The sequence below is a fragment of the Ambystoma mexicanum genome, chromosome 5q, assembly GCF_040938575.1.
Source record: "Ambystoma mexicanum isolate Mex_15411 chromosome 5q, UKY_AmexF1_1, whole genome shotgun sequence".
In the NCBI taxonomy this organism is placed as follows: domain Eukaryota; kingdom Metazoa; phylum Chordata; class Amphibia; order Caudata; family Ambystomatidae; genus Ambystoma; species Ambystoma mexicanum.
In genome coordinates this window covers 787,362,552-787,389,002 of record NC_090933.1, presented here as the reverse complement: position 1 = coordinate 787,389,002, position 26,451 = coordinate 787,362,552, and the positions used below count along the sequence as shown (strand labels likewise).

The 26,451-nt window shown below is 48.2% G+C and overlaps 1 protein-coding gene across 3 annotated transcripts in view; it reads left to right on the top strand.

Annotated features, from left to right (window-relative positions):
• The window catches only part of SNX16 (sorting nexin 16), a 711,763-nt gene that overhangs the window by 376,652 nt on the left and 308,660 nt on the right, over window positions 1-26,451 (top strand). For all 3 annotated transcript variants that reach the window (XM_069621280.1, XM_069621278.1, XM_069621279.1), the window contains exon 4: window positions 12,529-12,677. In XM_069621280.1, the coding sequence (XP_069477381.1) occupies window positions 12,529-12,677 (149 nt within the window). The remainder of the gene's footprint in view (window positions 1-12,528; window positions 12,678-26,451) is intronic.

The window sequence follows — 26,451 nt, the reverse complement described above, 5'->3', positions numbered from 1 at the left end:
TTGCTAGATAGAATAGTAGCGAAATTGAAGACTTTAGTTCCCGAGAGAAGGATCGTCTGGCACAAACTCACTGCCTGTACCCAAGGTAAATCTGAAGGTGCTACCGAATTCTTTAATCGGTTAGAGCAAGTATTCTCAGATTTTAGCGGACATGATTTAAGCACTGAGTCAGGAAAAAGATTATTCGTGGACACATTTGTGCATGGATTGTTGCCTGAAATCCAGTCACAAATTGTGACTTCCGAGAGTGCTTGGCAAGCTAAATCACAGTCCGAAGTATTACATATGGCTCAGTAGTATGACAACAGAGTCAACAATGAGAAAGAAAGGATTGAAAAGAAAAAGGGTGATCTGAAAAACTAAGGTATTATTGCAACAGATAGTTAGAGGACCTAGAGGGGGTAGTACACAGTTTCGAGGTCAGTTCGTTCCACAAAGTAATGTGCCGTTGGGTCCTGTACATGCGAACCAATGTGCTTATTGCAGACAAGAGGGTCATTGGTGAGCACAAAGTCCAATCCTCCAGCAAGGGTCGAATACCACATATGGTGTCATGGGTAGACGAACCAGAGGCCACCCTGGGGTAGGGGGTCCTGGAAGAAGCCAGTTTGCTCAAAATTCTCAGCCCTTTTCGCAAGATAATCAGCAACCTAATGTAGATGGCAGAAATATCTTTGATAATCCTTCTGTTCGACAATAATATTGTTTTGTTAGGACAGCCCGAAGCAGGGTCTGGAACTACCGCCTATTCCCATTAATCAGAAAGGTCCCTACATTGAGATGATGGTGGGGAATAGGAAGCATCTATTTTTGATAGATACAGGAGCACAGAAGTCTTCCATTGATCATTCACAGGTTCCAGACATTCCACTGTCAGGGCAGAATAATGTTTCTGTAGGGTTTTCTGGTATGCCAGTGGTTGGTCCGGTTTCTTTGCCGGTACCGATTTCACTGGGTCCATTTACGGATCACTGTCCGTTCCTTCTAACAACAAACTGTGGAGAGAATTTGTTGGGGTTGAATCTGTTGAAAGAATTAAATGCTGTAATTCATTGTTCTTCAGATGGAGTGCGTTTGACGATTTCACCTCAGCAATTTTCGGCCTCAGTTTCTGACTAGATCTTTGCCGCCAGAATTTAGTGAAGCTCCGGCGTGTTTATGGGTGATTGACGACAATAATGTTGGTGTTTTGCAAATTGAGCCCGTTAAAATCGTTTTGAAACCAGGAGTTAAGTTGCCACGAATTCCACAATATAGCATTTCAGTTGATGGTGGGAAAGCTTTGAAATGTATATTTTCTGATTTTGTACATCGTGGAGTAATTGAAGAAATGACTGGAAGTCCGTGTAATAGTCCGATTTTACCGGTGTATTTTTCCAATTGTGCCTCATGTAACGACGATACTAACAATGATTCTAGCTTCTGCTACTCACTTCAGTGTTGTGGATCTTAAGAATGCCTTCTTTAGCATTCTTATACACAAGGCTAGTAGATATTTGTTCGCGTTCACCTTAGGGGGACGCTTGTTTACATTCACCCGTTCGCCACAAGGGTACACGGAGAGTCCGAGCATTTAGAGTAGGGCTTTGAAAGAGCAGCTCGATACACTTGAGTTACCTGCTACTTGTACATTGCTGCAGTATGCCGATGATCTTCTTCTAGCTGCAGATTCAGAAAGTGCTTGTAAGGAAGGCACTGTTATTGCTTATTTATCTAACAAAACATGGACATAAGGCCTCATTGAAAAAGTTTCAATATTGTCGACAGGAGGTCGCCTATTTAGGCTATTTCCTGTCAAAGGAGGGAAGAAGATTGACACCTGAACAGATTAAGAGCATTTCTAGCATGTCTGTCCCAAATACCCAGAAGGAAGTCAGAGCCTTGATAGGAATGGCTTCTTACTGTAGACAGTGGATCCCTAATTTTTCACTAGTGATCAAACCAATGTTGGCATTGATGAAGAAGGGCATTTCTTTGCCATTACCTTGGAACTTGGAACACCAGAAAGGTTTTGATGTGCTGAAAACATTGCAGTCTTGAGCAGCAGTTTTGGGCACACCAAATTATGATGAGGCCTTCCAGTTATATGTGCATGAACGTGATGGATGTGCTTTGGCTGTGTTAACGCAGGAACATGGGGGGGGGGGGGAATAGACCCTGCAGTAACTTTTCTTCCATCCTTGATCCTGTTGCATGCGCTTTGCCGAGATGTTTGAGAGCTGTCGCTGCTGCTGCATGTGTAAAACAGAGCAAGGGTATGGTCCTAGGTCATACTTTCACCTTGTTGGTACCTCACTCTGTAGACGTTCTGTTAAATAGAACGCAAACACAACACCTTACTTCCGCACGATTAACAAGATATGAATTGATCTTGTTTGCACTGCATATCCAAATTAAAAGGTGTTGCGTACTGAATCCGGCTGAACTGTTACCTCTTCCGCAAGATATTGCTTGTAGTGACGAAGTGTCGCACGACTGCCTTTATACTACAGAACAAGAAACTAAAGGCAAGGTTGATTTGAAAGATACACCTTTGAATGATCCACAGGGGAAGCTGTTTTGTGATGGCTCCTGCTTTAAACTTCCGGATGGTACATCCACTTCTGCTGATGCTATCACTACATTAAGCACGATTGTGGAAACCAAGAGGATTTTGCATAACTCCACAAAGGCCGCAGAGATTACTGCACTAACTCGAGCTTGTGTACTTTGCGAAGGCCTTAGAGTGACTAGATTTACTGACAGCCAGTATGCCTTTGGGGTGGTTCACAACTTCAGTAGACTATGGGCAGAACGAGGTTTCTTGACCTCACACAGAACGAAAATCCAACATGGCACCTTGATAGTTCAGCTACTCTCAGCGCTTGTGCTTCCCACTCAACTAGCAATTATGAAGTGTGCGGCGTATCAGAAAGTAGTAGATGATGTAGGAAAAGGGAACACTTTTGCTGACAGGATAGCTAAACAGACTGCTTCTGATCTAAACTCCGATATGTATGCTACAAAGGAAGCCACAAATACTTGTATTATAGATGAAGGGATTGACTCGATGAAGAGTATTCAAGCAGATGCCACTCAGGAAGAACTTAAACAATGGGCTGAGCTTTTGGCAGGATTGGATGTGGAAGGGTGTTTGGTAGATAATTCAAAAGGAAGGTGAATGTTACCCAATGCATATATCACCACCATGATTACAATGGCCCATGGTCCCACTCCTATATGTGCTAGGAAGATCTGCAAAATGTTAGAATCTGTCTGGGGAAAATGTGAACACATCAAAAACTGCTGAGCGTTTTGTCCAGAATTGTATGGTTTGCTTACAGCATAATGCGGGGACGTGTACATCGACAACGAGGGGTAGTTTTGGTCCACCCTCTGTGCCTTTCAAGGTGATTCATTTTGGCTTCAAGATGGAACGTACGTTTTGGTAGTCATTTGTGCCTTTAGCAAGTGGGTTGAAGCCTTCCCTGTGAAAGATGCCACAGCAATGACAACGGCGAAAACCCTGCTTAAGGAATATTTTCCTAGGTTGGGTTTGCCGAGGGTCAACTGGTCGGATAATGGTCTGCATTTTATCGCTGCTGTTATTCTGCAAGTATGCGCGGGATTACAGATCGATAAACTGTTCCATTCGGCTAGACACGCTCAAAGTGCTGGACTTGTAGAAGGCCACAATGGTATTTTAAAGAATAAGATTGCAAAGGTCTGTGCCAGTAGTAATTTGAAATGGCTGAACGCCTTACTTATAGCACTACTGTCCATGCGGACAACTCCACAGACTAGAACTGGACTCTCCCCCTACGAAATCATTATGGGGAGGCCAGCTAACATTTGGAATGTACCCAAACATAAATATTTGTGGGATGTAGAGCATTTAATTTTTCTGAATACTGCGACCAGTTAAATAAAATCTTGTATTTGATTTATCAACAGGTGCGAGAAGCAGTTAAATACGAGGGGCCAGGTCACAAGAATTCGACCCGGCGACTGGGTGCTCACAAAGTCATTTGAGAGAACATCCAGTCTCACACCACGTTGGAGGGTGCCATTTCAGGTCCTGTTGGCCACACAGACTGCTGTACTAGTAGCTGGGAAACAACACGGGATACATGCCACGCATGTCAAGAGGATTCCTTTCCCTTTGCCACACGATGGAGAAGATAAGGAGAAAATTACCTGCTCTGTTTCTGACAGTCAATCAGTAGTGAATAACATTAAGGGTGTTTCGGAGACACTTCCTGAGCCCGTGGGGCCGGGGGAGACTGCTGCTTTGTCTCTGAACTCTTCTTCGGATCTTTCTGCACCCTTGCACGATTCTGTCACTATTTCTTTCATCTCTTCCATCAGGAAGCAACGACACACTGTTTGCATGATCACGCAGTACCTGGAGTCTTGAGGTACGATCTGCGTCCGTGGCACTAGACTTGCTGCACTGCACAGTTGTGCGCACAGGAAGCAACTGTTGAGCTCGTCCCTTGCCACCTTTGTGCTGAAACATAAGTAAGTGGCTGGGGACCGGAAAAGACTACCTTCAATCAAGAATCGTGTGATCAGGAGATCACAAGCAAATGGACTACAGTGTTTTTCCCAGGAACTTTTGAGGAAAGAGCTTTGAGGAATGTTTCCTGTCGTGATCTCTACTCGTATGGAGCAACCAATCGATTGTGTGGCTAACAAAGACATTGGACAGACAAATACATGGTCCTTGAGGACATATTGTTTTCTAGTAATTATGTTAACCGGTTTTACAGTAGTAATTGCTCTTGGGTTTTGGTACATTGAAGGAGTTCGTCCACTTGAGACATTTTTGCCTACTAAGAGTGTTTCCACTATGTCTACACCTTTTGTGCACCTGCACACACTATCTCCTAGGGACTCCCAACACAGACAAAGCTATCACAACACACTTTTGTTAATTATGAATGCGACTCATGCGTTCTTAAAAATAACTAATTGCTGGATCTGTTCGCATTTGCCGCAACACAGGGGAAAAGGGTTGGGCTGGTATAATCATCCTTTGCCTCTAACTACTGCATGTTATGCCTCTCTAAGGGCACTATTCTTTGGCTGTTGGAATGATAGTATCTCAGGGAACTTTGACTGGACTAATTTGAATGAATTTGAAAGGCGAGTCCTGACGCCTCTGGGATGTTCTTTCTGCGAATAGGAGCAAGCTTAATGTTGCTTCTATTAGGCCTTACGATAAACTATTGAGACCTTTCCAATCGTTAATCTCTTTCAAGATGGCTCCCGTAGGCAACCGGGATGCCACGCCACCTTTTTATACTATCAGTCATAGCCCCAACTCTGTTCCCTTCTGCATACAGAGGAATGGTTCTTGGTCAATGGGTACTTTCAGGGGTTGTACCAATGTTGCGAATTTGACCAGTGAGAACAGGCCTTTGTACTTAGGTGATCCTGTTTATTTCATTTGCGGTAATGAAGCTTATCCGTGGCTACCTAGGGATTGGCAGGGTACTTATTTAGGTATCTTGCTACCAGGGGTTTATGTAGCTAGTACCACTGAGGTTTCTAGGGCTCGTCCAAGGCAGGACGAGAACGGTGATACTCCTTCACAAGTTATGGGTGATGTAGCAAAATCTTTCGTACCATTTTCGAGACAGATCATGAATTCTGAGGCTATTAGGAGATTAGTAAGGGTATTGGAGAGAACCATCAACCGGACCACCGATGTACTCTACTACATGACTCTAGAACAGAAAGCTATTAGATTAGTGGCTCTACAGAACCGGATGGCGTTAGACGTCATCCTGGCCGAGCGTGGTGGATTATGCAAACTGGTGGGATCCGCTTGTTGTGTTTTCGTACCTGACTCCTCCCCGACCATATTCAAGGCAATACAAAATCTGCACGTCCTAAGCTCAGAAGTACATGTTCCCGAGGGAAACTGGGATCTTAGTACTTGGTTAATGGACTTCTTACGGTCTTGGGGATGGAAGTTTTTCTGTCTTAATGGTAATCCTTGGCATTTTGTTGTTCTGTTGTTGTTGCATACATGTCTTCCTGCCATATGTTCGATGTTAGGGGGATGTTGTGGGCAAACTGTAGGACCATTAGGACCAAAAATGCATACACCTGAGAAGATGACTAATTTTTTTTGTGATGAAGTATATTACTGTCAAAAATTGAATGGCGATTGATATATCTGATGAATGTGATTCAGGATGAACGGGTATTGAAACGTGGAGTTACGAGTAAAGAGGCTATTTTTTAGTAAAGCTCTTGTCTCAGGCCAAAAGGAGGGTTTGTTAAACGGTAATCATATAGTACCTCCTTAATATTTATATTGGCCGAAGCCTAGTCGCGCTACATGGAAAAGCGTTTTGCAAAGTTCCGATTTTAGGTTAACTTTGCTGCCATTTTAAGATTCATCTGCCATTTTGATTTCTACTCGTGTGTTCTGCGTTCTGAAATGATGGACTATGTTTTCAGCTTGCAACCGAACCTCCCGACCTTTGAGTTCTGTTAATGTTTAGGCTGCTCGAGAGCCGACTAGACTAGGCATTGAGACCTTGTGCTGCATATGAACTGTTGTTTAAGTGTTGTTTATGCTCACAAGACTCATCCTTGGATACACATTGGGACAATGTAGAGCAAACCTCGGCCGTATACATAGGCCGAATAGAATTGTAAGGAGATATTACACAGGGTTTACCGCAGGATCTGAGAACATACATCACCATTGTGCCTCCATGGAAATGCAAACTTATGTAATCCTTTGCATAACATTGTATAATAAGTATGTGAACTAGGCACGAACTCTAAACCACAAATTATTAACATGAAGAGAGGCTGGACAATATTATCCAAAATTGTATAATAGTAAGAAAGTTTAGACGTCCAGCACTCTCTCACCTCTCTGTCGGGCTGGTACACATTATGGGGTGATGCGAGCCAGATAGCTATCTGTGTTGCTTTGTAAACTGTACAGTAATAAAAGATCTGAGAGTCTTTTAGCGCGTGATTGGTGTATTTCCTTTGTGGTACTCGGCCTCGATATTTCCTCGTTCTTTCACATGAGGAATCCCGTCCCAGCCCTAGTGCAAAAAGAGAAAGGCTAGAGAAGAAATACCTTGTGCCGGAGTCTGCACACAAGTGCCTGCGATTGCAGCCCTCCCCGTACTTGTTGGTCTCGGCAGCTGCAACGCAGAAGTCCTCGAATCCATCATCTTCGGCCTCTGTTCCCTGGCACAGCGAGCGGAAGAAGTTGGACGCCACGGGTAGAAAGGTGATCTACTCTGTGATTACGACGGTCAATGGTGCGAATGCTCCAGCAATCCTGACCAGGTACAACAGGGAGCTGTGGTACAAGATGGCCACGCTGCTGGAATTTCTCCCCGACGAAAAGAGTTGAGGCGCTGGAAATTCTCCAGGAGGAGGAGGTGGCGTTGGGCCATGCCATCACTGTGGCCATAGACATTGCGTGCAAAGGGTTCTGACAGATGGGGAACAGTGTCTGCCTCCGTCGTCGTGGCTGGTTGAAAGCCACCCATTTTCAGCAGGAAGTTCAGATGAGTCCTGGACATGCCTTTTGATGGAGACAATTTCTTTGGGAAGGCGGTCGATGAGTCATTGCAAGCTATCAAGACCTAGACAGATGGCCCAGGCCCTAGGCTCGCTGCAGCAGCATTGGCCTTCCTTTCGTGCATCAGGAGGCAAATCTGGAAGATCGTGAAAGCGTTTAGGCAGGGGATCATCCTCGTACCGCCAACCCTCCCATTCCATGACCCACTTTTTCTGTCTCCTAGGGTGGTAAAACCTCCTCACCTTTCCCTCCTGACCATGGTGTTCCCCAAGGGTCAGTCTAGGGTCCTTTCCTTATTTCATTATGTACTGCACTACTTGCTCCTGTTATCTCTTCTTTTGGACTCTCATCACTTTTACGCTGACTACATGCAACTCTTTCTATCCTTTTAGTCTTTTACTCTGGAAATAAACCATACCCTTACAACTTCTCTCCACCATCAAATCTTGAATGGCGTCTCACTTTCTCGCTCTAAATGCCGGGAAGACTGAGGTCTTATTCTTCCCTACCAACATTCTTTCTCGTCTCCCCCACCATCGTCTATCTCATTTCCTCCATTTACACTCTCCATCTCTTCTACCGCATGTAATCTTGGTCTTTGACTCAATCTCTTTTACTCACCACATTTCTCTCACGTCTCATTCCTGTCGTTTTCATCTCTATAATATTCATAAAGTACGTTCCTCTTACTTTCCATACTACTAAACTTCTTATCTCTTCTCTTATTTTCTCGCTGCTTTTCTATTGTTCTGTTACACAGTTTGGTCTCCTATCATCTTGTCATGCTCCTTTAAAATCTATCTACCATTCTTCAGTTCGGGTACTCTGTTAACTCTCCTATCGTGACTCTATTACAGCATCACTTGTCTTACTTGGCTGGCTATCCTTCCATTCCCAACTTGAATTTCATTTCCTCTACTTAGTCTTTAAATCTCCCTATAGTTTAGCTCCTGACTATCTTGCTGCACTTGTGTCTTGTTATACTCCTTCTTGCTCCCTTCTTCAGGCTGAACTTTCCTCCCCCTTCCCTGTGCTCAGTCCCGCTTTCAGTCTTTCCAGCTTCTCGCCTCCTTTTATTGGAACGCTCTCCCTTTGGTCCATCTCGGTGTACTCTATTTTTCGGGTCTGTTTGAAAAATCAGCCCTCCGTTGCCCCTGATTGTTGGCTTTAAGCATTGTTGTTGTTTGACCAATATAATTATCATTATTGATGTATCGTTTAATTTTAACTGTGTGCAGCACTTTGGATTAAGACTCTTTATGAATACAAAAAATACAAGATGCCTACACGGGTCGTTCCAAGCCGTTCGGATGTGGCCATCTTTGCTCACAAGGCAGCATGGAGGCCCCGAAGCAGGACTGAACCGGCCAGGATGTCGGGCTCCCACCCATGCATCCCGGTGGGAGGCCGGCTGCCCGGCTTCGTCAGTGAGTGGGAAAAGATCACCACCGACTGATGGGTGCTGGATGCTCTCGCCCACGAACACACTCTAGAGTTCCAACAGAAGTGTCCGCGGACAGTACGGGCCATGTTAAGAAAGGGGGCGACAGAGCTGGTCCCAAGACGACTCCAGATACTTCTTAGTAAAAAAGAAGACCGGGGGCTGGAGGCCCATTCTCGACCTGCAGCGGCTAAATAAGTACCCCAAAAATTCAGGATGTTCACGTTGCAGCATGCGCTCGGCCAACTGGAGGAAGGGGATTCCCTGACGTTGCTGGATCTAGAGGACACTTACTTCCACGTCCACATTCAAGAGAAGCATTGGAGGTTCCTGCGCTTCATTGTAAAAGGTCAGCACAACCAATTCAAGGCCCTCCCCTTCGGACTGACGTCGGCACCCAGGGTGTTTACGAAGTGCCTGGCACTAGTAGCAGCCCATCTAAGTCTGCAAGGGATACACTTGTACCCATATCTTGACGACTGGTTCATCCAGGCCAAGTCAAGGGAGATCAGTGTTGAACACACGGACAGGACCGTCCAGCTGCTGATGGATATGGGGTTCTCGGTGAACTATCCAAAGTCCTGCTTGACTCCATCGCATGGCTCGCTGTTCCTGGGGGCCAAGCTTTAACACAGTCTCCTGCCTAGCGGCCTCCTCAGAGGAGAAAATAGCAGCCATTCTGGGCACTGAAGATCACCATGGTACGGACCATCAAGTCGCTGCTTGGCATGATGTCTTTGTGTATCTACCTGATAAGACTCTGCAGGTTGCAGATGCTACCCCTTAAGGAATTCCTGAATGCTCGGTGGGTCCAAGCATCTGGAAACTTCGCAGGCAGGATTGTGCTCGACGAGGAGTTCCGTCGAGCGGAAGGTGGTGGGGCGTGCGCTACAACATTGCCAGGGGCACAGATTTCCAGAGTCCCCCATATCAAGAGACAGACATCACGGACGTATGCCTTGAGGGCTGGGGAGCCCACACAGACATCTGCACGCCAGAGGCCTGTGGCTACCGGAGGAGAGGGACCGCCACATCAATGTCCTGGAGCTGCGGGCAGTGTTCTGGGCCCTCAAGTCATTCCTCCCGTCCCTCAAGGGCAATGTGGTGAGGGTCTTCACAGACAATAACACCACAATGTTCTACATCAGGAAGCAGGGGGGTCACCTGATCCCTAGCACTCTCCAGGGAGATGCAGGACTTGTGGTACTGGGCCATCTCCCAGGCGATGTTTCTCATTCCTTTTCACCTGGCGGGAGTCAAGAACACCATTGCCGACTCCCTCAGCAGCGAACTACGCTCTTGCTACGAGTTGGCGATTCAACAGGATCAAGTGGACGGCCTCTTCCTCGGACGGGGCAGACCCCAGATCGACTTGTTTGTGACGAACTCCAAATGCCAGAGATTCGCGAGCAGGTTCCACCAGCTGGGGAGCATGGGGAGGCCTTTTGTCCTGTCCTGTATGCGTCTTCCCCCCCCGCTGCAGCTCCTTCTGCGAGTCATCGGTCAACTCAAACGGTGGCGGTGCAGGATGATCCTCGTTGCCCCAGTGTGCCCGAGGCAGATTTGGTACCCGGTGCTTCTCAGCCTGTCAACATCCCCTCAAGTCAAGCTACCAGTGGTCGCAGATATACTCACCAGGGAAGGAGGTGCAATCCTGCACCATGACCCAGGATCGCTGACCCTGAAGGCTTGACTCCTGCAGCCTTAGAGTTTGGAGGGTACGAACTGCACGGAGCTCCTTGCCAGGGCAAGAGCGTTGTTGACTCTTAAGTGCTAAGGGCACAAGTGGAAGCGCTTCGCAACTTGGTGCCGGACGCAAAAGGTCAACCCCCTGAGGTTCAATGCCCTCAGGTTCTTCCGTACTTGTTGTCTTTGGCCAAGGTGGGGCTGGTGCCCGCTTCCATCAGGGGCATCTGGCAGCTATCTCCCATTAAACTAGGTCTCTGGGGCAGACTTCCCTTTGGTCCCAACATCTAGTCATCTAGTCAAGGAGTTTTTCAAAGGACTGTTCCGATCGTTGCCGCTGGTGAAGGCGCCCGCCCCGGCGGGGGAACTAAAGGTGGTACTGACGAGGCTCATGGGGGATGGGGAGAGCCTTCAAGCCTATGCATCAAGCCCTTCTCAAGTTCCTTTTGGGGAAAACGGCTTTTCTCGTGGCCATCACCTCTGCCAGGAGGGTAGGTGAGATCCAGGCGCTGTCCTGCAAGCAGCCTTATGACTTTCCACGAGACAAGCGTGGTGCTCCGGACGCACTCCTGCTTCATGCCAAAGGTTCCGTCGGAATGGCATGTCAATGAGCCTTTGGTGTTACCTGTGTTTTTTTCCGATGCCTTCGTCGCCGGCTGAGAGGACTTTGAATTCGCTGGATGTGGCGTGTGCTCTGAAGTTTTATGTGGCACGCACAAAGAGTTTCCGCAAGACGTCTCAACTTTTTGTGAACTTTGGTCCTGTGAACCATGGGAAAGCTTTGTCCAAGGTTTCCATTTCCAGATGGCGCTCCGGCTGCATCACATACTGTCACCGGTTGGCAAACCGACCGCTGCCTGGCTGTCCGAGAGCCCATTCCACCAGAGCGATCACGGCGACGACTGCGTTCCTGTGTGGTATGCTCCTGCTGACCGTCTGCAGGGAGGCTATATGGAGATCTACGCACACCTTCACTAAGTTCTACTGGGTCGACAGGGATTCCAGAGAGGAGTTCAGGGTCCGCCAAGCAGTGCTACGCAACCTGTTCGCTTGACGGTGACCCTGGTCCGGAGTTGAGAGTAATTGCTTCTGTTGAGCCTTGCCACCTCCCGTGGTTGTATATTTATGTACTGCTATGTATTCTTGATTCATGACCATGTGAATCCATGCCAGACCGCATTCTGGAGAAGTAACAAGTTACTTACCTGGAACTACTGTTCTCCAGCATGAGTCTGGCATGGATTCAAATGCGAACCCTCCCTCCTGCCTCTCTGCTGCCCTTCTTGGTCATACTGCCACTTTACGTGCTACCAAGTCTGAAGATGGCTCCCAGAGGAGGGGCTTGGAGAGAGGGCAGTCATTGGCTGAGGGCATTATGACCCAGAGCTCAGTGATTGGTTTGAGGGAGAAAGACAGTTTGTAAGTGAAAGTGAAAAAATGTTTTTCTTTTACTGAGGATTCCCAGCCTGACAACGGGGAATCATGAGCATGCAAATCCATGCCAGACCCATGCTGGAGAACAACAGTTGCAGGTAAGTAGCTTGTTCCTTTTATGGTCTTTTTGCAGGCAAAGTGATTATGAATTTCAACAAAGTCCGTTATATAAAAAACATAACTAAAATAAGAGCCCAACTGAGAGTATTATTTGTTTTCCGACACTAAGAAACCTTTAGTGCCAAAATGTATCTGAAATATATGAGCACTGTTGATCATGTGTATTTATTAAACCACATCCTCACTGAATCACTATTCATGTAGTGAATTTGGCTATGTAAACTCAAGGTGGTACTCGAAATGTGTTAAAAAGTAAAATAAAAATTCATGTTTATTTACTTTGGTTCTGTTTTTCTGCTAGTTGAAGGACATGTTCCCTGGCTTTCGGTTAGCACTTCCACCAAAGCGTTGGTTTAAGGACAACTACCAACATGACTTTCTGGAGGAGAGACAGTTGGGGTTGCAGGCATTCCTGCAAAACCTGGTGGCGCACAAAGACATTACAAATTGGTATGACAATTTTCTTCCGTAGAACTATATGAAGTATTATTTGATTGGAGGCAGATGTTCAGTCGTTAAAATTATGTTCTTACAGAATGCTGCCTTCAGATTTGCAAATACTATGTAGCTATTGTTTTACTTGAAATCGAGCTCTAAATAGTATCTAGTCTTTGGGGGGAAGGGCAAAGGTGCTAAATATTTCTGTACAGTGTTTTCGTTGCAGTGTTTCTTTTGTTAAGATTAGTCCTATACCCTAAGCATATTGTGGTTTTAACGGTCCTTGCTCTCTCCTGATTTTGATGGTCTTGTATGTGCTGTTTTGGCACTCGGTTATGTGCAAGGATATCACAGTAGCTTCAGATACATCACTTAAATCCTTGCACAGAACCAATTGTCAAAACACGTACAGGGCCATCTTGGCCCTTCTACCTGTTCTTTGCTGCTGATCACTTCCACAGATAACACCTCTGTTGAAATATTAACAAACACTGACTCAAATGTCGGCTTGTAGCATTTCTATTTTAATGAAGAAACACTTGCCTGTATTCTGACAGAGGTATCGTCGGGCAAGTCCCAATTTTCTGCTAATGTAGCTGAACATAGGAAGTCATGCAGTGTTTGTGTGTCGTGATCCATATGACGACTCATCTTGAGGTTTATCTGTGAATTCCTGTTTCTTTTCAGAGCACAAGATAATTTGAGCAGAACTTAATAAAGATAATCGAGATATTTATTTGTTTACATTTCTTTCCCACCCTTTTTCCACTTTCCATGCAGCTCATGTAGGCTTCGTTTACAAAATGCTGTAGTGAGCACCAACACTTTTTGGGAATGGCTTTTTGTAGTATCCCTGTGCGATTGGATAACGGTCAGGATAATGTGTTCTTCTCCAGCATTGGATCTTTCAAGGATTCGCATGCTTTGAATATTTCCCATCGTCAGGCTGGGAAACCTCTGTAACTTAAACCTAGCGTTTTCCTATGGAAAACTTTGACACCTTAGTTTCGAGTTGACGTCCGTTTTGGGTGCTTTAGGCTACTCCAATAGGACGTCTGGTATAAATAGTCACCTCGTGTCTAATCTTAGTGTTCTACATTTGCTTTTTGTACTTCAGCCATAATGTCATCTGTGGCCCAGAATAAATCGCTGTTTAGGCCTTGTGCATCCTGCGGCCTAAAGAAGGTCTTTGAGGGGGACAGCCATGCAGATAGTCTGTATTGTCTTTACCCCAATCATTTGGCGGACGCCTGTGAGATCTGTCATGGGTTATCTCAGGAAACGCTGGAAGACTGCAACCGGCTGATTTGTTGGCTTAACAAGGACACTTACCCGGGTTCAGGGGTTTCGTCCCGGGGAAGCAAGTCTTCCACTCCGGCGGTGAATGTGTCTACGCAGCGGAGGGCGGTATCCACGGAACCCCCCTCCAAGAAGCAATGCACGGAGGTGCCAGCGTCCGAGGTTGGGAAAGGTGGTTCATCTGAATCCAGGTTGCATCGGTCCAAACAGTGCAAATAACTCTTCGCTGTCCAAGTCGGCGAGACCAGACAAGTCCAAGGGGTGGAGTGACAGGCCAGAAAAGTCGGCGCAGAAGTACGCATCGGTGGAGAAGGAGAAGGCGAGGGTCCTCTTCGAAGCACTCGTTTAAAGACTGGCATAGGTCCTCTTCCAGCCGAGACTCCTCCAAACACTGTTCCAGAACTTCAACCATGCGGCCTGCGTCGCCGTAGAAGGGAAGGGCAGTGGAGGCCTTAGTGCCGGCAACAAGGTCGTCGATTGTGGTGCAATCCTCACTCCCTTCATCGGGGGTGTCATCGGCTCCGTCTACGTCCGTGACTGTCAGTGGCCCGCAATTGCTGTTGACTGCGCAGCTGGAGGTGGATGGTGGTGTGTTGCCGACGGGAGATTCGTGGCAGTCTGGGGGCCGGCTGCGGGCCGTTGCTCCTGGTGGACATTCTTCAACAGGATCCGGCTTCATATTCAGTGTCCTCCGGTCTGGAGGAGGAGCATGAACCAGGTTTCCATCCATCGGCGCTGGGTCTGCAGGAGGCAGGTCTGTCTACGTTGAGTAGGGCTGGGGCATCCCTGTACCCGTTGGTGAACCCTCACTCTCTCCTGTCCACTCAGGTGTTAAGTAGGCTCCAGTCGCTGTTGGGACAATTGGATGCACAACTTACAGCAGCTCCGAGCCCGGTGGCTCCATTGGGGCATAATATGCCTGTTGAGGCCCCTTACCTGAGTCTCCCCAGGAATTCCCCTCTGGTGCGGCTGCCATTGCCGTCGCCAGTGGGGTTGGGCCTTCCACTAAGTCATCCAGTGGAAGGGGAGCTGGTCAATTTGGATCCAGAGAGCAGGCCCCGTGACACGCTGTCAACGGTGTCCTCGTCGCCCAGGAGAGACGATAAATGGGATAGAGACCCGGAATTGGAACCGCCAAGTAGTCCAGCTCAGCCGTCCCCGCCGGAGGATATTGGGGCATTTCATGCTATGATGGCGAAGGTGTGCCAAGAATTGGGCCTTGCTCCTGAGGAGGAGCGAAAAGACTGTTTTCTCTTTGATCACATGGTGAAGCACAGAAGGCAGTCTCCTCGGCCCCCATTTTGGACCATGTGAGGCTGGAGGGCCTGCACACGATGCGCTATCCTTTTTCGGAACCAGCCGTAAAGGGATATCTAGAGAAGAAGTTTAAGATGCCTGAATCGACCCCCAAGTGCCTCACGTCTCAGCCCATGAGGGAGTCGGTGGTTTGGGCAGCAGCTAGTCGGAAGGCGAGGAGCCAGCACAAGTGTGTTACGCCCCCGGACAGTGAGGCCAGAAAAGAAGATGCTTCCAGGAAGAAAGTCCTCACGGTGGGCGCTACGACAGTGAAGGCGGCAAATTCCTTGGCCATTATGGCCAGGTATGACAGGGAGATGTGGTACCGGTTGGCCCTGCTCTAGGCACATCTCCCGGAACAACAACGCAAAGTGGCTATGCTGCTGGTTACGAGAGGGGGGAGGAGGCCTCCAACCACAGCATCAACATTGCAGTGGACTTGGCGGAGTCGGTCTACAAGCAAATAAATAATGGTGGTTTTCTCCGCAGTCAGGTGTGGCTGCGCTGCACTGACTTTCATCCGGAGGTCCAGCATAAAGTATTTGCATTTGTATTTATTGAATTTTATATAGCACTTTTAGCCAAAGCACTTCACATGGAACAGTATTACATTACAAAGGAAGAAGAATACAATTCATGAATCATGTGGTAGAGAATAATATAAAGAACAATTGACTGTGAACAGACAGTAATATAGACTTGCACATAGCCAGATTGTGATCAGAATCAGCTGTTGATTGGTGACTGGAGTAGGTGGGATTTTAAGGGAGTGCGGAAGGAGGAGCAAGAAGTGATGGAGCGGAGAGGGAAAGGGTTCCAGTGGAGTGTAACAAGAAGTTGGAAGGAACGGAAATGGGATTGTGCACAAGGGGCGGGCGGAACAGTGAATAGGAAGTGATCAACGGAATGGAGAGAAAGAGAGGGAGAGGAGGGAAGTGAGGTGGGGGGGCGAGTCCATAGAGGGATTTGAAGACAAGACAGGAGTTGTACTTCAGTTGAGAGTGGATGGAGAGCCAACCCAAAGAGGAGAGGGCAGAAGAGCTAGAGTCCTGGAGGGAGAGAAGACAGAGAGAATGGATGGCAGAATGGTAGATGGATTTAAGAGGGGCTAGGTGTGAGGAAGGGAGACCAAAGAGGAGAAAAGAGCAATAGAAAAGTCGAGAGAAGATTAAAGAAGAAATCATAAGTTTAGTGGCGTGGAAAGTCGAGGAAGGGACAAATGTTGCGTATGTTGTAAAGATGGAAACGACAGGCCCGGGAGGTAATAGAGATGTGGTGAGTGAAGGAGAGGTTACAATCGAGGAGGAGACCAAGATTGCAGTCAGAGAGGGAGGTGGGAGGGAGCAAAGAGAATGGAAGGGGGAGGGAAAGGAGGAGGGAGGGTGTTAGCAGGAAAGAATAGAACTTCGGTTTTCTCAGTTTTCAGGGTAAGAAAGTGGGAGGACATCCAGGATTCGATGGCAGTGAGGCAGAATGAGGGTGTGTGATGGATTTCGGGGGTGAAAGATCAGAAAGAAAAAGCTGAGTGTCAGCGCAGAAGTGGTAAGATACGTCAAAAGCAGAGATGATGGGAGTGAAAAAGGAGGTGTACAGAGAGAAGAGAAAAGGGCCAAGTACAGAGCCTTGGGGGACACCATAGTCGAGAGAGGGGGAGGTACAGCCGCCCCAGGTCACAGCAAGGGTGTGGTTAGATAGATAGGAAGTGAACCAGTCAAGGACGTAACCACGAAGGCCAAAGGAGGAGAGAGAGTTGAGAAGTAAAGAGTGAGCTACTGTTTCAAATGCGTCTGAAAGGTCAAGGAGAATAAGACAGAAGAGTGTTTGGAGTAGCGGGCTGTGAGGAGGGAGTTGAGGACAGAGGTGAGGGCAGTTTCAGTAGAGTGGCGGGGGCGAAACCCTGATTGAGTGGGAGGGAGTAGAGAGAGGTTAGAGACTTGAGCAGAGAGTTGAGAGTAAACAAGGTGTTCAAGGATCTTGGATAGGAAGGGTAAGAGGGAGATGGGGCGAAAGTTTGAAACCAGGAGAGGGTTTGCAGAGGGCTTTTTGAGAATGGGAATGAGGATTGCGTGCTTGAAGGCAGAGGGAAAGGTAGAGGTAGCAAAACAGATGTTGAAAAGGGAGGTAAGGTAAGGTACCAGGAGCAGGTAGATTTTGGGAATGAGAGAGGTGGGAAGGGGATCACCGGGAGCAGCAGTTGGGTGGGTTTTGGATAGGAGAAGGGAGACTTTAGAGTTAGAGACAGGAGTGAAGTTAGAAATGGTAGTGACTGAGGCTGAAAGGGGAAATTAAAGAGCTCGAGAAGAAATTGCATACCCAAGGGTCATACCATGGAGAGCACCTACGGACCCAGAGGGAAAAGCGGGAGGAGCTGAAAAAACTTGGGATTGGGGATGTAGTAAGAAAATTGAAATTCCTGAAACAAAACTTTTATGAGAAGGGGATAAAGCGGACAAAATGTTGGCTGCCAAGCTCCGGGCGCAGAGAGTGGAAAGATGGGTAGAGGGTCTTCAAACGAAAGAGGGGGAGCTAATCAGACTATCAATAAAGCTAGCGAGCCAATTTGCTGAATTTTATGAAACTCTTTACATGTCTGAGATGGTGAAGAATGAGGAGGAAATGGGAGGCTACATAGCTAAGGCAGGCCTGACGCCTCTAGTGGAATCAGAAGAGACTCTATTGGAGTCGGACATAACCCCAGAGGAAGTACTGTGGGCCATTGAGAGGTTACCAACTGGGGGGCCTCCTGGTGAAGACGGTTATGGTATGAGGTTTTACAAGCAATTTGGGTATATCCTGGTCCCCCACTTGGTGAACCTTTTTAATGATATACATGAGCATGGAGTTGCCCCAGAATCATTTTCTAAAGCGCAAATAATAGTTATCCCAAAGGAGGGGAAAGATCCCACACTGTAAGTCATATAGACCGATATCGCTCCTCAACGCAGATGCTAAAATATTTACGAGGGTATTGGCATTGCGCATGGAGGGCATCATGCCTCGCCTGGTACACCCAGATCAGGTTGGCTTTATAAAGGATAGGCAGGGGGCGGATGCGATGAGGAAGACTTTGGGAATTATGGAATACACGATGGGAGAGGAGGGGGATCAGGCGCTACTAAGTATGGACTCAGAAAAGGCGTTTGATCGAGTGGAGTTTCTTGTGGGCTGTGATTCGGAATATGGGATTTGAGGATACGTTCCTTAGGGGAGTTCAGGCCTTGTACAGGTCCACAAGTGGCAGGGTTGAGGTGAATAACAGTGTGTCGAGAGAAATACCCATGACAAGAGAGACTAGATAGGGGTGCCCATGTCGCCTCTGCTATATGCGCTGTACATGGAGGCCCTGGGTAACAATATAAGAAATAATTTGACTATTAGAGGGATTAAGGTGGGAGCAAACGAATATAAACTGGCAATGTTTGCCGATGATCTCTTACTCTATCTGGCCCATCCGCGTGATGACACCACCAATGTCCTCAGAGTAATTCGGGAATTTGGGAAATGGTGGGGACTTAAAGTGAATGTGGAGATGTCCACCATTTTTTTGTACATAAATAAGGGTAGGGAGGATAGTAGGAGTAGCTTAACAGGGGGAATCCCAACAAACTATAAGGCGCTTAGATATCTGGGTGTTAGCATCACGAGAACCACAAGGGAACTCTATGGGGCTAACTTTCCCCAGCTAGTGAAGGAGCTAAAGAAGGATATGGAAAAGTTGTCACATTTAACAATATCATGGTTGGGTTGGGTTAACGCCCTTTAGATGGTAGTGGTTCCTAAAATATTGTTTCTTTACCAAATGCTTCCCATTGCTATCACTAAGGGGCATTTTGTTGAAGTAAAGGGGATGATCAGAAGGTTTGTCTGGCAGGGTAAAAAATAAAGAATAGCATATGATGCCCTGGCTCAGCCGAAGGAGAAAGGAGGAGTGGGTCTTCCCGATATGTATGAATATTACCGAGCCGCCCAGTTCAGGGCACTTGTACCTCACTTGAGAGAGGATAACTGAAAACAATGGGTGGTCATTGAGAATTATAGAATGAGGCCAGTCTCGTTCGGTGAGTGGTTGTGGGCACCAAAGACATTTTTCCTGAACAGTGTTATTAATTACTTTGCTATGGGCTCCCTTCCTGGGCTTTGGTGGAATAAGAGGGAGATGAACCAACTCACGACATAGCCTTCACCGATGAGCTGCATATGGGCTCCACCGATTAGGGAAGAGGTTAGGGACCCGTTAAGGTTCCAAAGTTGGTATGAGGCGGGGTTGTTAAGGATAGGCCAAATGGTTAAGCAGATGGGTTGTATATCGATAAAAGAACTAGAGGAGGGTATTCAAATAGGTCCACTTGATGTGTTTACATTTTTGCAGCTGAAGGGTGTCTTTGATGGCAAAGAAGTGGATGGAACAACTGAAGAGGGATCTAACGCCCATGGAAAACATTTTGAGCAAGTTGGTTAATAAGAAACGTCTGATCGCCAGGCTTTACACAGCCCTGATAGAAGCAAAGGGTGTCGGGACAGAGGGTACCAGAAAGAGGTGGGAAATTGATATGGAGACTCCAATCTCTGACGCCCTGTGGTCTTGTATCTGTACGGGTGCATATAGGTCATCTATTTCAGTGCAATATAAGATGCATGGTCTGAAGTTACTGCACAGGTGGCAATTAGACCTTTAAAGACTCTCTAAGATTTGTTCCCAAACAAGTCCAAAATGTTGGAGGGGATGCAATGTAGAGGCAAATTATTGGCACATGTGGTGGTCTTGTCCCAAGTCACAAACTTATTGGGGGGAAGTTCTTGGCTGGATTAAAAAACTAGAAGGGGTCTTGAGAAAATGTGATCCCATACTGGTCCTTTTTGGCCTGGAAAAGCATGACAATCAGTGGGAAAGGGTTCCGCATAGGCCCCACTTTTTGCTCTTGGCTGCAAGAGCCTGTTTAGCTATAGGGTGGAAATCGGAAACTCTCCCAACTGAGCAGATGTGGTCTAAAAAGGCCAAGGAACTCTGTGAGATGGAGACTTTGACTGCGCAGCTCCACTACATGGCACCCAACAGAGAGTTGGAATGGGTCCCCTTCAATGAAATCTACAAATAACTTGTGAAAAGACGGTTTCTTGCTGCTTAATATTTGTGAGTGCTCGAATAGCATGATCTGAGTCCGATTGTTCCTGGTTCAGCTGCGGGAGGGTGGGGATGGTCGGCAAGGGTTAATGGGGGGGATGCGGTTTTGTTGAGATAGATGATATTTCGATGGTTGATGTGATTGTGGTTTTATTGTTGAAATTTATTATGAAATAAAATTAAATAAAGAAAAAAAGAAATGGTGGTGGAAGGAGATGGGGAGAGGGGAGTGTATGAGGGAGATTATAGAATGTTTTGACGAAGAGTGTGCACTTTCGAAGTGAAGAAGTTGGCGAGATCAGTAACTGAGAGAGGTGAGGCAATGGAAGGATCAGGAGTTGGGGGGTGGGGCGAGAAAGCAAAGAAGAGAAGGCGGGGGTGGGAGGATTGAGTGTGGAGAAAGTCTGAAAAGTATGTTTGGCAGATTTAATGCAGTTGTCATAGAGAGCGTGGTAGGATAAGTAAGTAGCCTGGTTAGCTGGAGAGTGGTGTTTGAGCCAGCGTCCTTCAAGGCAGCGGAGGAAGCGGCACATAGCGGAGAGATGTGGAGAGAGCCAGAGTTGGTCAAGACTGGAGGAGAGGAGAGGGAAGAGGAGAGAGTGGATGCAGCCTCATTTACAGAGAGTGGAAAAATGAGCGGGGAGGGAGTTGGTGCGGGTGTCGTAGAAAAGTGATGAATTAAAGTTACGCAGGTCGCTTCGGGAGAAGGAGGTGGAGGGATGGGGGAGGGCGAGGCGGGGGGAGACAAGGAGGTGGAGGGATGGGGGAGGGCGAGGCGGGGGGGAGACAGAGTATTGAATGGTCGGACAAATAGCTAGGGAGGTCAGATACAGAGGTGGCCGTAAAAGAAACAAATATTAGGTCTAGAGTGGAGCCAGAAGTATGGATGGGCGGAGTAAGAGGAGGGGTAAGTAAGTAGGAGTCGAGTATTGAGAGGAGGGGGGGAAGTTAGGTGAGTGGTGGAGAGATGGAGGTTAAAATCACCAAGCGAGATCAGAGGTGTGGGACTAGGTGAGATGTGATTAAGGAGGTGGTCAATATCATCATAGAAGGATCCAAGTGGGCCAGGTGGACGGCAGATAATGAGAAAGGAGGAAATGGCGTGTGGTGAGGTGAAGATTTTGTACATGTATTCGAATGAGGGAAAGTCTGTGAGAGGTACAGGACAGGGAGTTGATGGGAACTTTGGATGATGTAGTAGACCAATGCCTCCACCGTGACCAGTGGTGCGGCGAACGAAGAGGAGGAGGAAGTGAGAGAAGCGGGAACCGTAGTATTGTGGGGGGGAATCCATGTTTCAGTGATGCAGAGGAAGTGAAGGTTTAGATGTAGAAATAAGTTGGAGGTGTCAAGAAGTTGGGGATAGATGATGTTGTGCTGTCGGGTTGGGGCAGTAAGTCTGTGGACTAGTCGGTGGTTGGGGGGTGTAGGGAATGTTGAGTGTGGAGATGGTCATGTTGATTAAGCACAGTGCTTTGAGGGAGGGCCAGGCAGTAGGTCTGGGTAGGGTGGAGGAAAACGCAGGGGCTGGCTGGTGGGGAGCCGCATGCCCGAGAGCCCTTTAGGTGCTGGATTGCAGTGGACAGCTATGTTGCAGGTTGTATCGCTTTGCTATGGCTACGCCTGGAGTTAGGTTTTGCAAGGTGTGGTTGGGGGGGGGGGGTGACAAAGGCTGGTGGGCTAGACTGGTGAAGAGAAGCTGCTCCTGGTGGTAGTGGGGCAAAAGGTATAGGGTGGAGTGGGGATTTAGATTGAAGTGGTCCAAGGGTAGTTGGGGAGGAGTTGTACATTCTCCCGGTAGGTGGAGCAGGGGCAGGGATCGATGTGGTCCTGAGGCAGTTAAGGAGGAGCTGGAAACGGATCTGGTCAGGTGGAGCAGGGACCGGAGTTGAAGTGAACAAGGGCAGAACGGGAGGAACTGGAGACCCCCTTAGATGCAGGTTGGTTCCTCTGTGCCGTTTGAGTCTTCACAGTGTTTGTGTTAACCAGGATGTCAGGAAGCCGAGAGTGAAGTTGAGACCCCAGGTCTTGCCTAGAAATGTTGTCCAGCTGGTGGAGGAAGCAGGATAGAGGGTATGCTGCATTTTACATGGAAGTTGAAATGAGCGCTTGAGGGACTACTTTTGGGCTGTAGAAGGACCACCAAATTGTGGTGCAGTACTGGTGTAAAACCAGGATGACCTGAAGCTGAGAGTGAAGTTGGGAGCCCAGGACTTGCTTATATATGTTGTCCAACTGGGGGTGGGAGCAGGATGGAAGGCATGCTGCTTGTTACATGGAGGTTGAAATGAGAGCTTGAGGGACTTCTTTTGGGCTGTGGGAGGGACCACACATTGGAGCAGTACTGGCGAAAGATGCGCTCTGGTTGAGAATAGTTGGGCTGTTGCGCTGAGCAGGATCGTTGTGTGGACTGTGACATAGAGCGTTGCAATACGTAAAATGGAGGTTGATGTGGGCGCTTGTGGGACTTCTTTTGGGCTATAGAGGGACCACAAGTTGTAGTGGGTATTGGTGAGAGATGCGCTCTGGGTGAAAACATATAGCTGCAGCGATGAGCAAGTTCGTTGTGGGCACTGTTACGCTGAGCAGGAATGTTTTTTGAACTGGGAGGTTGCAGCATCCGGGGGAGCGAAAAGTGGGTCGTAGCTGAGGGGGGAGTAGGCAAATGGTGGAGCAAGCCGATTGTCAACTACAAATTGTAGTGCTGGACCAGCGGGAAGTGCGCTCTGGATGAAAGCAGAGTGCTGCTTTGCTGAGTAAGTAGTTTGTGTGGCCTGGGAGAATGCAGCGTAGATAGTTAGGTGCCAGGGAGAGCGAAGAGTAGGACGTAGTGGCGGAGGAGCAGGGAAATGGCAAAGCAAGCCACAACAGTCGATGAGGGCTCCCGACGCTCCGCAGTTCACGCCGGAGGCCACCTCCACAGCTGCCGTGCAGGTGACACAATGCACCAGCAGTTCCCAGTTGACAGGCCGTAGCGCGAACCAAGTGGAGGCTCCAGGGAGAGCGAAGAGAGGAATGCAGGGGGGGGGAGACCAGGGTAAGGGCTGTCAGCAAGCCTTGGTTGTTGAGGATCGCGGCCCCTAGCACTCCTTAACGGTGGCTTTTCAGCGCAATTGCTATGCAGGAGATCCCCACCGGGCGATTTAGTGCATTAGTTCTCCAGATGGTTGTTGACCTGAGCAGGAAGAGCGGTCGCCCGCCCAGACAAACTGAGCTCACCATCTTGGCACGAACATGGCAGGGGCAGACGGGGCTCCTGTTATGCTCACCTGGTATCCACGGGGGTGCCATATGATACTGGATGGAGGTCTAAGCGCTATAACGGACCCCTCTCTGCTTGGTTATGTGCCAGACATTGGGTAGCGCCTATAACAGGAGAATGGAGGGTTAAAATACTGGTTTTCTGATGGGCGGACTCCCACCTCCCTCTTTTCCAAATCCCCTCCCTTGGGGTTATTGCTCACCTTAGGTTTTTGTGCGTTGATCTCTCCGTTCTGCATCTCTGTGCAGGGGCGCGTGGTTGGTGCGGGCGTTCCGTGGACCTAGTTGCTTCACTGGTCCGTGTGCCCTTATGTCAGGTCCAGACTGGCTGTGACTCCGACTCTGCTTGCTGTCTTCCAGGTGAGTTATAATGTCATTTCCGTCTTTATTCTGTCTTTCTTTCCCTCCGTTTTCTGTCTTCTAGGCATCTTGCTCCACTACGCTGTTCCCTAACAATGTCTCATATTGGTGTTAATTGCTAACCTGTGTTCTCTTCTCTTCTTTGTACAGGTTGCGGTGATGTTCCAGAGTGATGAGCAATCGAAGTGCTGCTTGCCCAGGAAAGTGCTTTGTTAATGCTGACCTTGTTCCTTCTCCCTTGCAGGTTGCGGTGAAACCCAGAGATGGGCGAGGTAAGAGAAGCGCAGGGTGCTGCCAGGACTCGCTGCTTGCCAAGGTAAGAATTGTTATTAATGCTGTCCTTGTTTCTTTACCTTTGCAAGTTACGGCGAACTCCGGGCATGGGTGAGGTAAACGAAGCGCAGGATGGATTCAAGGCCGGTTACTTCACAGGTAAGTGTCCTTGCTCGCTAATGATGTTCTTGTTCTTCCAGGTTAGTAATGGAATCCGGATCTAGGGCTTCAGGATCTGGCCACCGTGGAAGCAGATGAGCAGGAGTTGGACACGGTGAGCGATACGCTGCAGGAATGCAGAATAACGCAAAGCGTGTTCTGCTGTTTGGGTGTGGTTTAAATAGCCTAGGTAAAGTAGTTCCAGGTACAGCCCCACCCAAAATACTAGACTGCATGGCTTGGTTCTAGAGAACTAAGCTGTGTAATAGGCCTCCATGTTGGATTAAGGTCCAAAACTGGTATTACTTTATTCCTGATAATGAGCCTGGTGCCAAAGGCGCCAGGACTGACTCCATGTATGTTTCTGATGGAGTTCTAAGGCCCCTGCGGCCAGGGGGCTGTTATACCGGAGGGGGGGTCAGGGGCATAGATTGTGACAGCTCCTCAGGTTTGGTTATAGTAGATCGGCTCCACTATTTTTGGAGAAAATTCATCCAGTGATGCCCGGAATGTTCAAGGGCATAAACATGTTTTCTTTGTGCAGGTAAATTGAAGTTTACAAGGTTATCTTTCGGATGATCGAGCCTGAAGAGGGGAGACGCCGGGTCAGGCTACCGTTGCTTCTGCGCCCCCTGTGTCATGATCTCTGCTTCCAAAAGATCAGGACTTGCCCGACTCCCTTGGAAGCAGACCCATAACCCCGGTTGCGAGTGCCAGCCAGCCCCAATTGTGACCTTTTGGACCCTGTCCTGGCGCCAGTGGCACCAGGCTCATAAAGATGCCCAGTCCCAGCGCTGGAAGCGCCGGGCTCATAATGCTTGGGTGGACTTACCTGCAGCAGACCATGCTGCTTACTTACCTGCCAGTTGAACCCCTGATCCTCTTCTGTTTGAGACTACTTTTCCTGTTGGGTGGGGCAGGAGCCACTCCCTAGGTTCAGAACACTGGAACTCTTCTGGAAAGCAGGAACTCTTTTCTTACCTAGGCGTGGCTGTGGAAGGAGACACCTAAGCACTACAGGAGGCTATTTAAACCACACCTGATGGATGAATCTTGCTTTGCGTTATTCTGCATTCTCTGCAGCAGAACGCTCATCGTGTCTTCTGCTTCTGATCCTGGGCCTAAGGGAACAAAGGCTTACCATCCTGGAATCCAGTCTTCAGCAGCACCTGTAAAGACAAAGAAAGAACAGGTTAGCACTACGGTCTTCAGTGGCAGCGCATCTCTTACCTGGTCCATCGGCTGTCACCAACGCCTCGCGCTGCATTCCGGCATCTGAAAGACAAAGGCTTACCTACTCTTCGCATGCTCCGGAGGTCTTCACACTGCATTCCGGCATCTGAAAGACAAAAGCTTACCAGCTCTTCGCACGCTCCGGAGGCCTTCGGCGCTGCATCCCGCATCTGAAAGACAAAAGAAGGTGCGTTTAAAGACATTGGGCAACTTTATTACTCACGTGCCATTACTCCTTCCCACGCCGAATCCAGTGGGTATTCCAGCACCCTTCAGCTTCTCTAAAGCTCCGAACTTGTACCTGCAAGATAAAAGGGACAGTTAGTGCGCATCGTGAAGCAGGCTACAAGCGCTTACTTACGTGCTTCCAGGCACTTCTATTCCTCACGCGGGTTCGATCCTCAACTCTCATCAGCCCGCCATCCGCCATCGCCGGAACCCTGCAAAACAAGAGATAGCATTACAAAAGACTTTTAAGACATTTGAAGTGCCCAGAACTTACCGTTCGTGCAGTTAACGATGGACAGCAGTCCTCTGAGGTCAAGAGGCCTGCACCCTTATCCAGTGAAGAAACTGGTTACGGCACCCTGCCCCGAGGCAGATGGAGAGCTCGGCGTTCACTTACCTAAGGTGAGGGCGTTAACCTTTGGGGTTCTACAGGAGAAGAGAAAGGGAAGAGGAGAGAGGCACCCAATAACCCCAGTTCATTAATCCCATATTTTCATCTGCAGACATCTTACTCTTCGAGTCAGACATACAGTGCACAGAGGTCCAGCCCAAAGA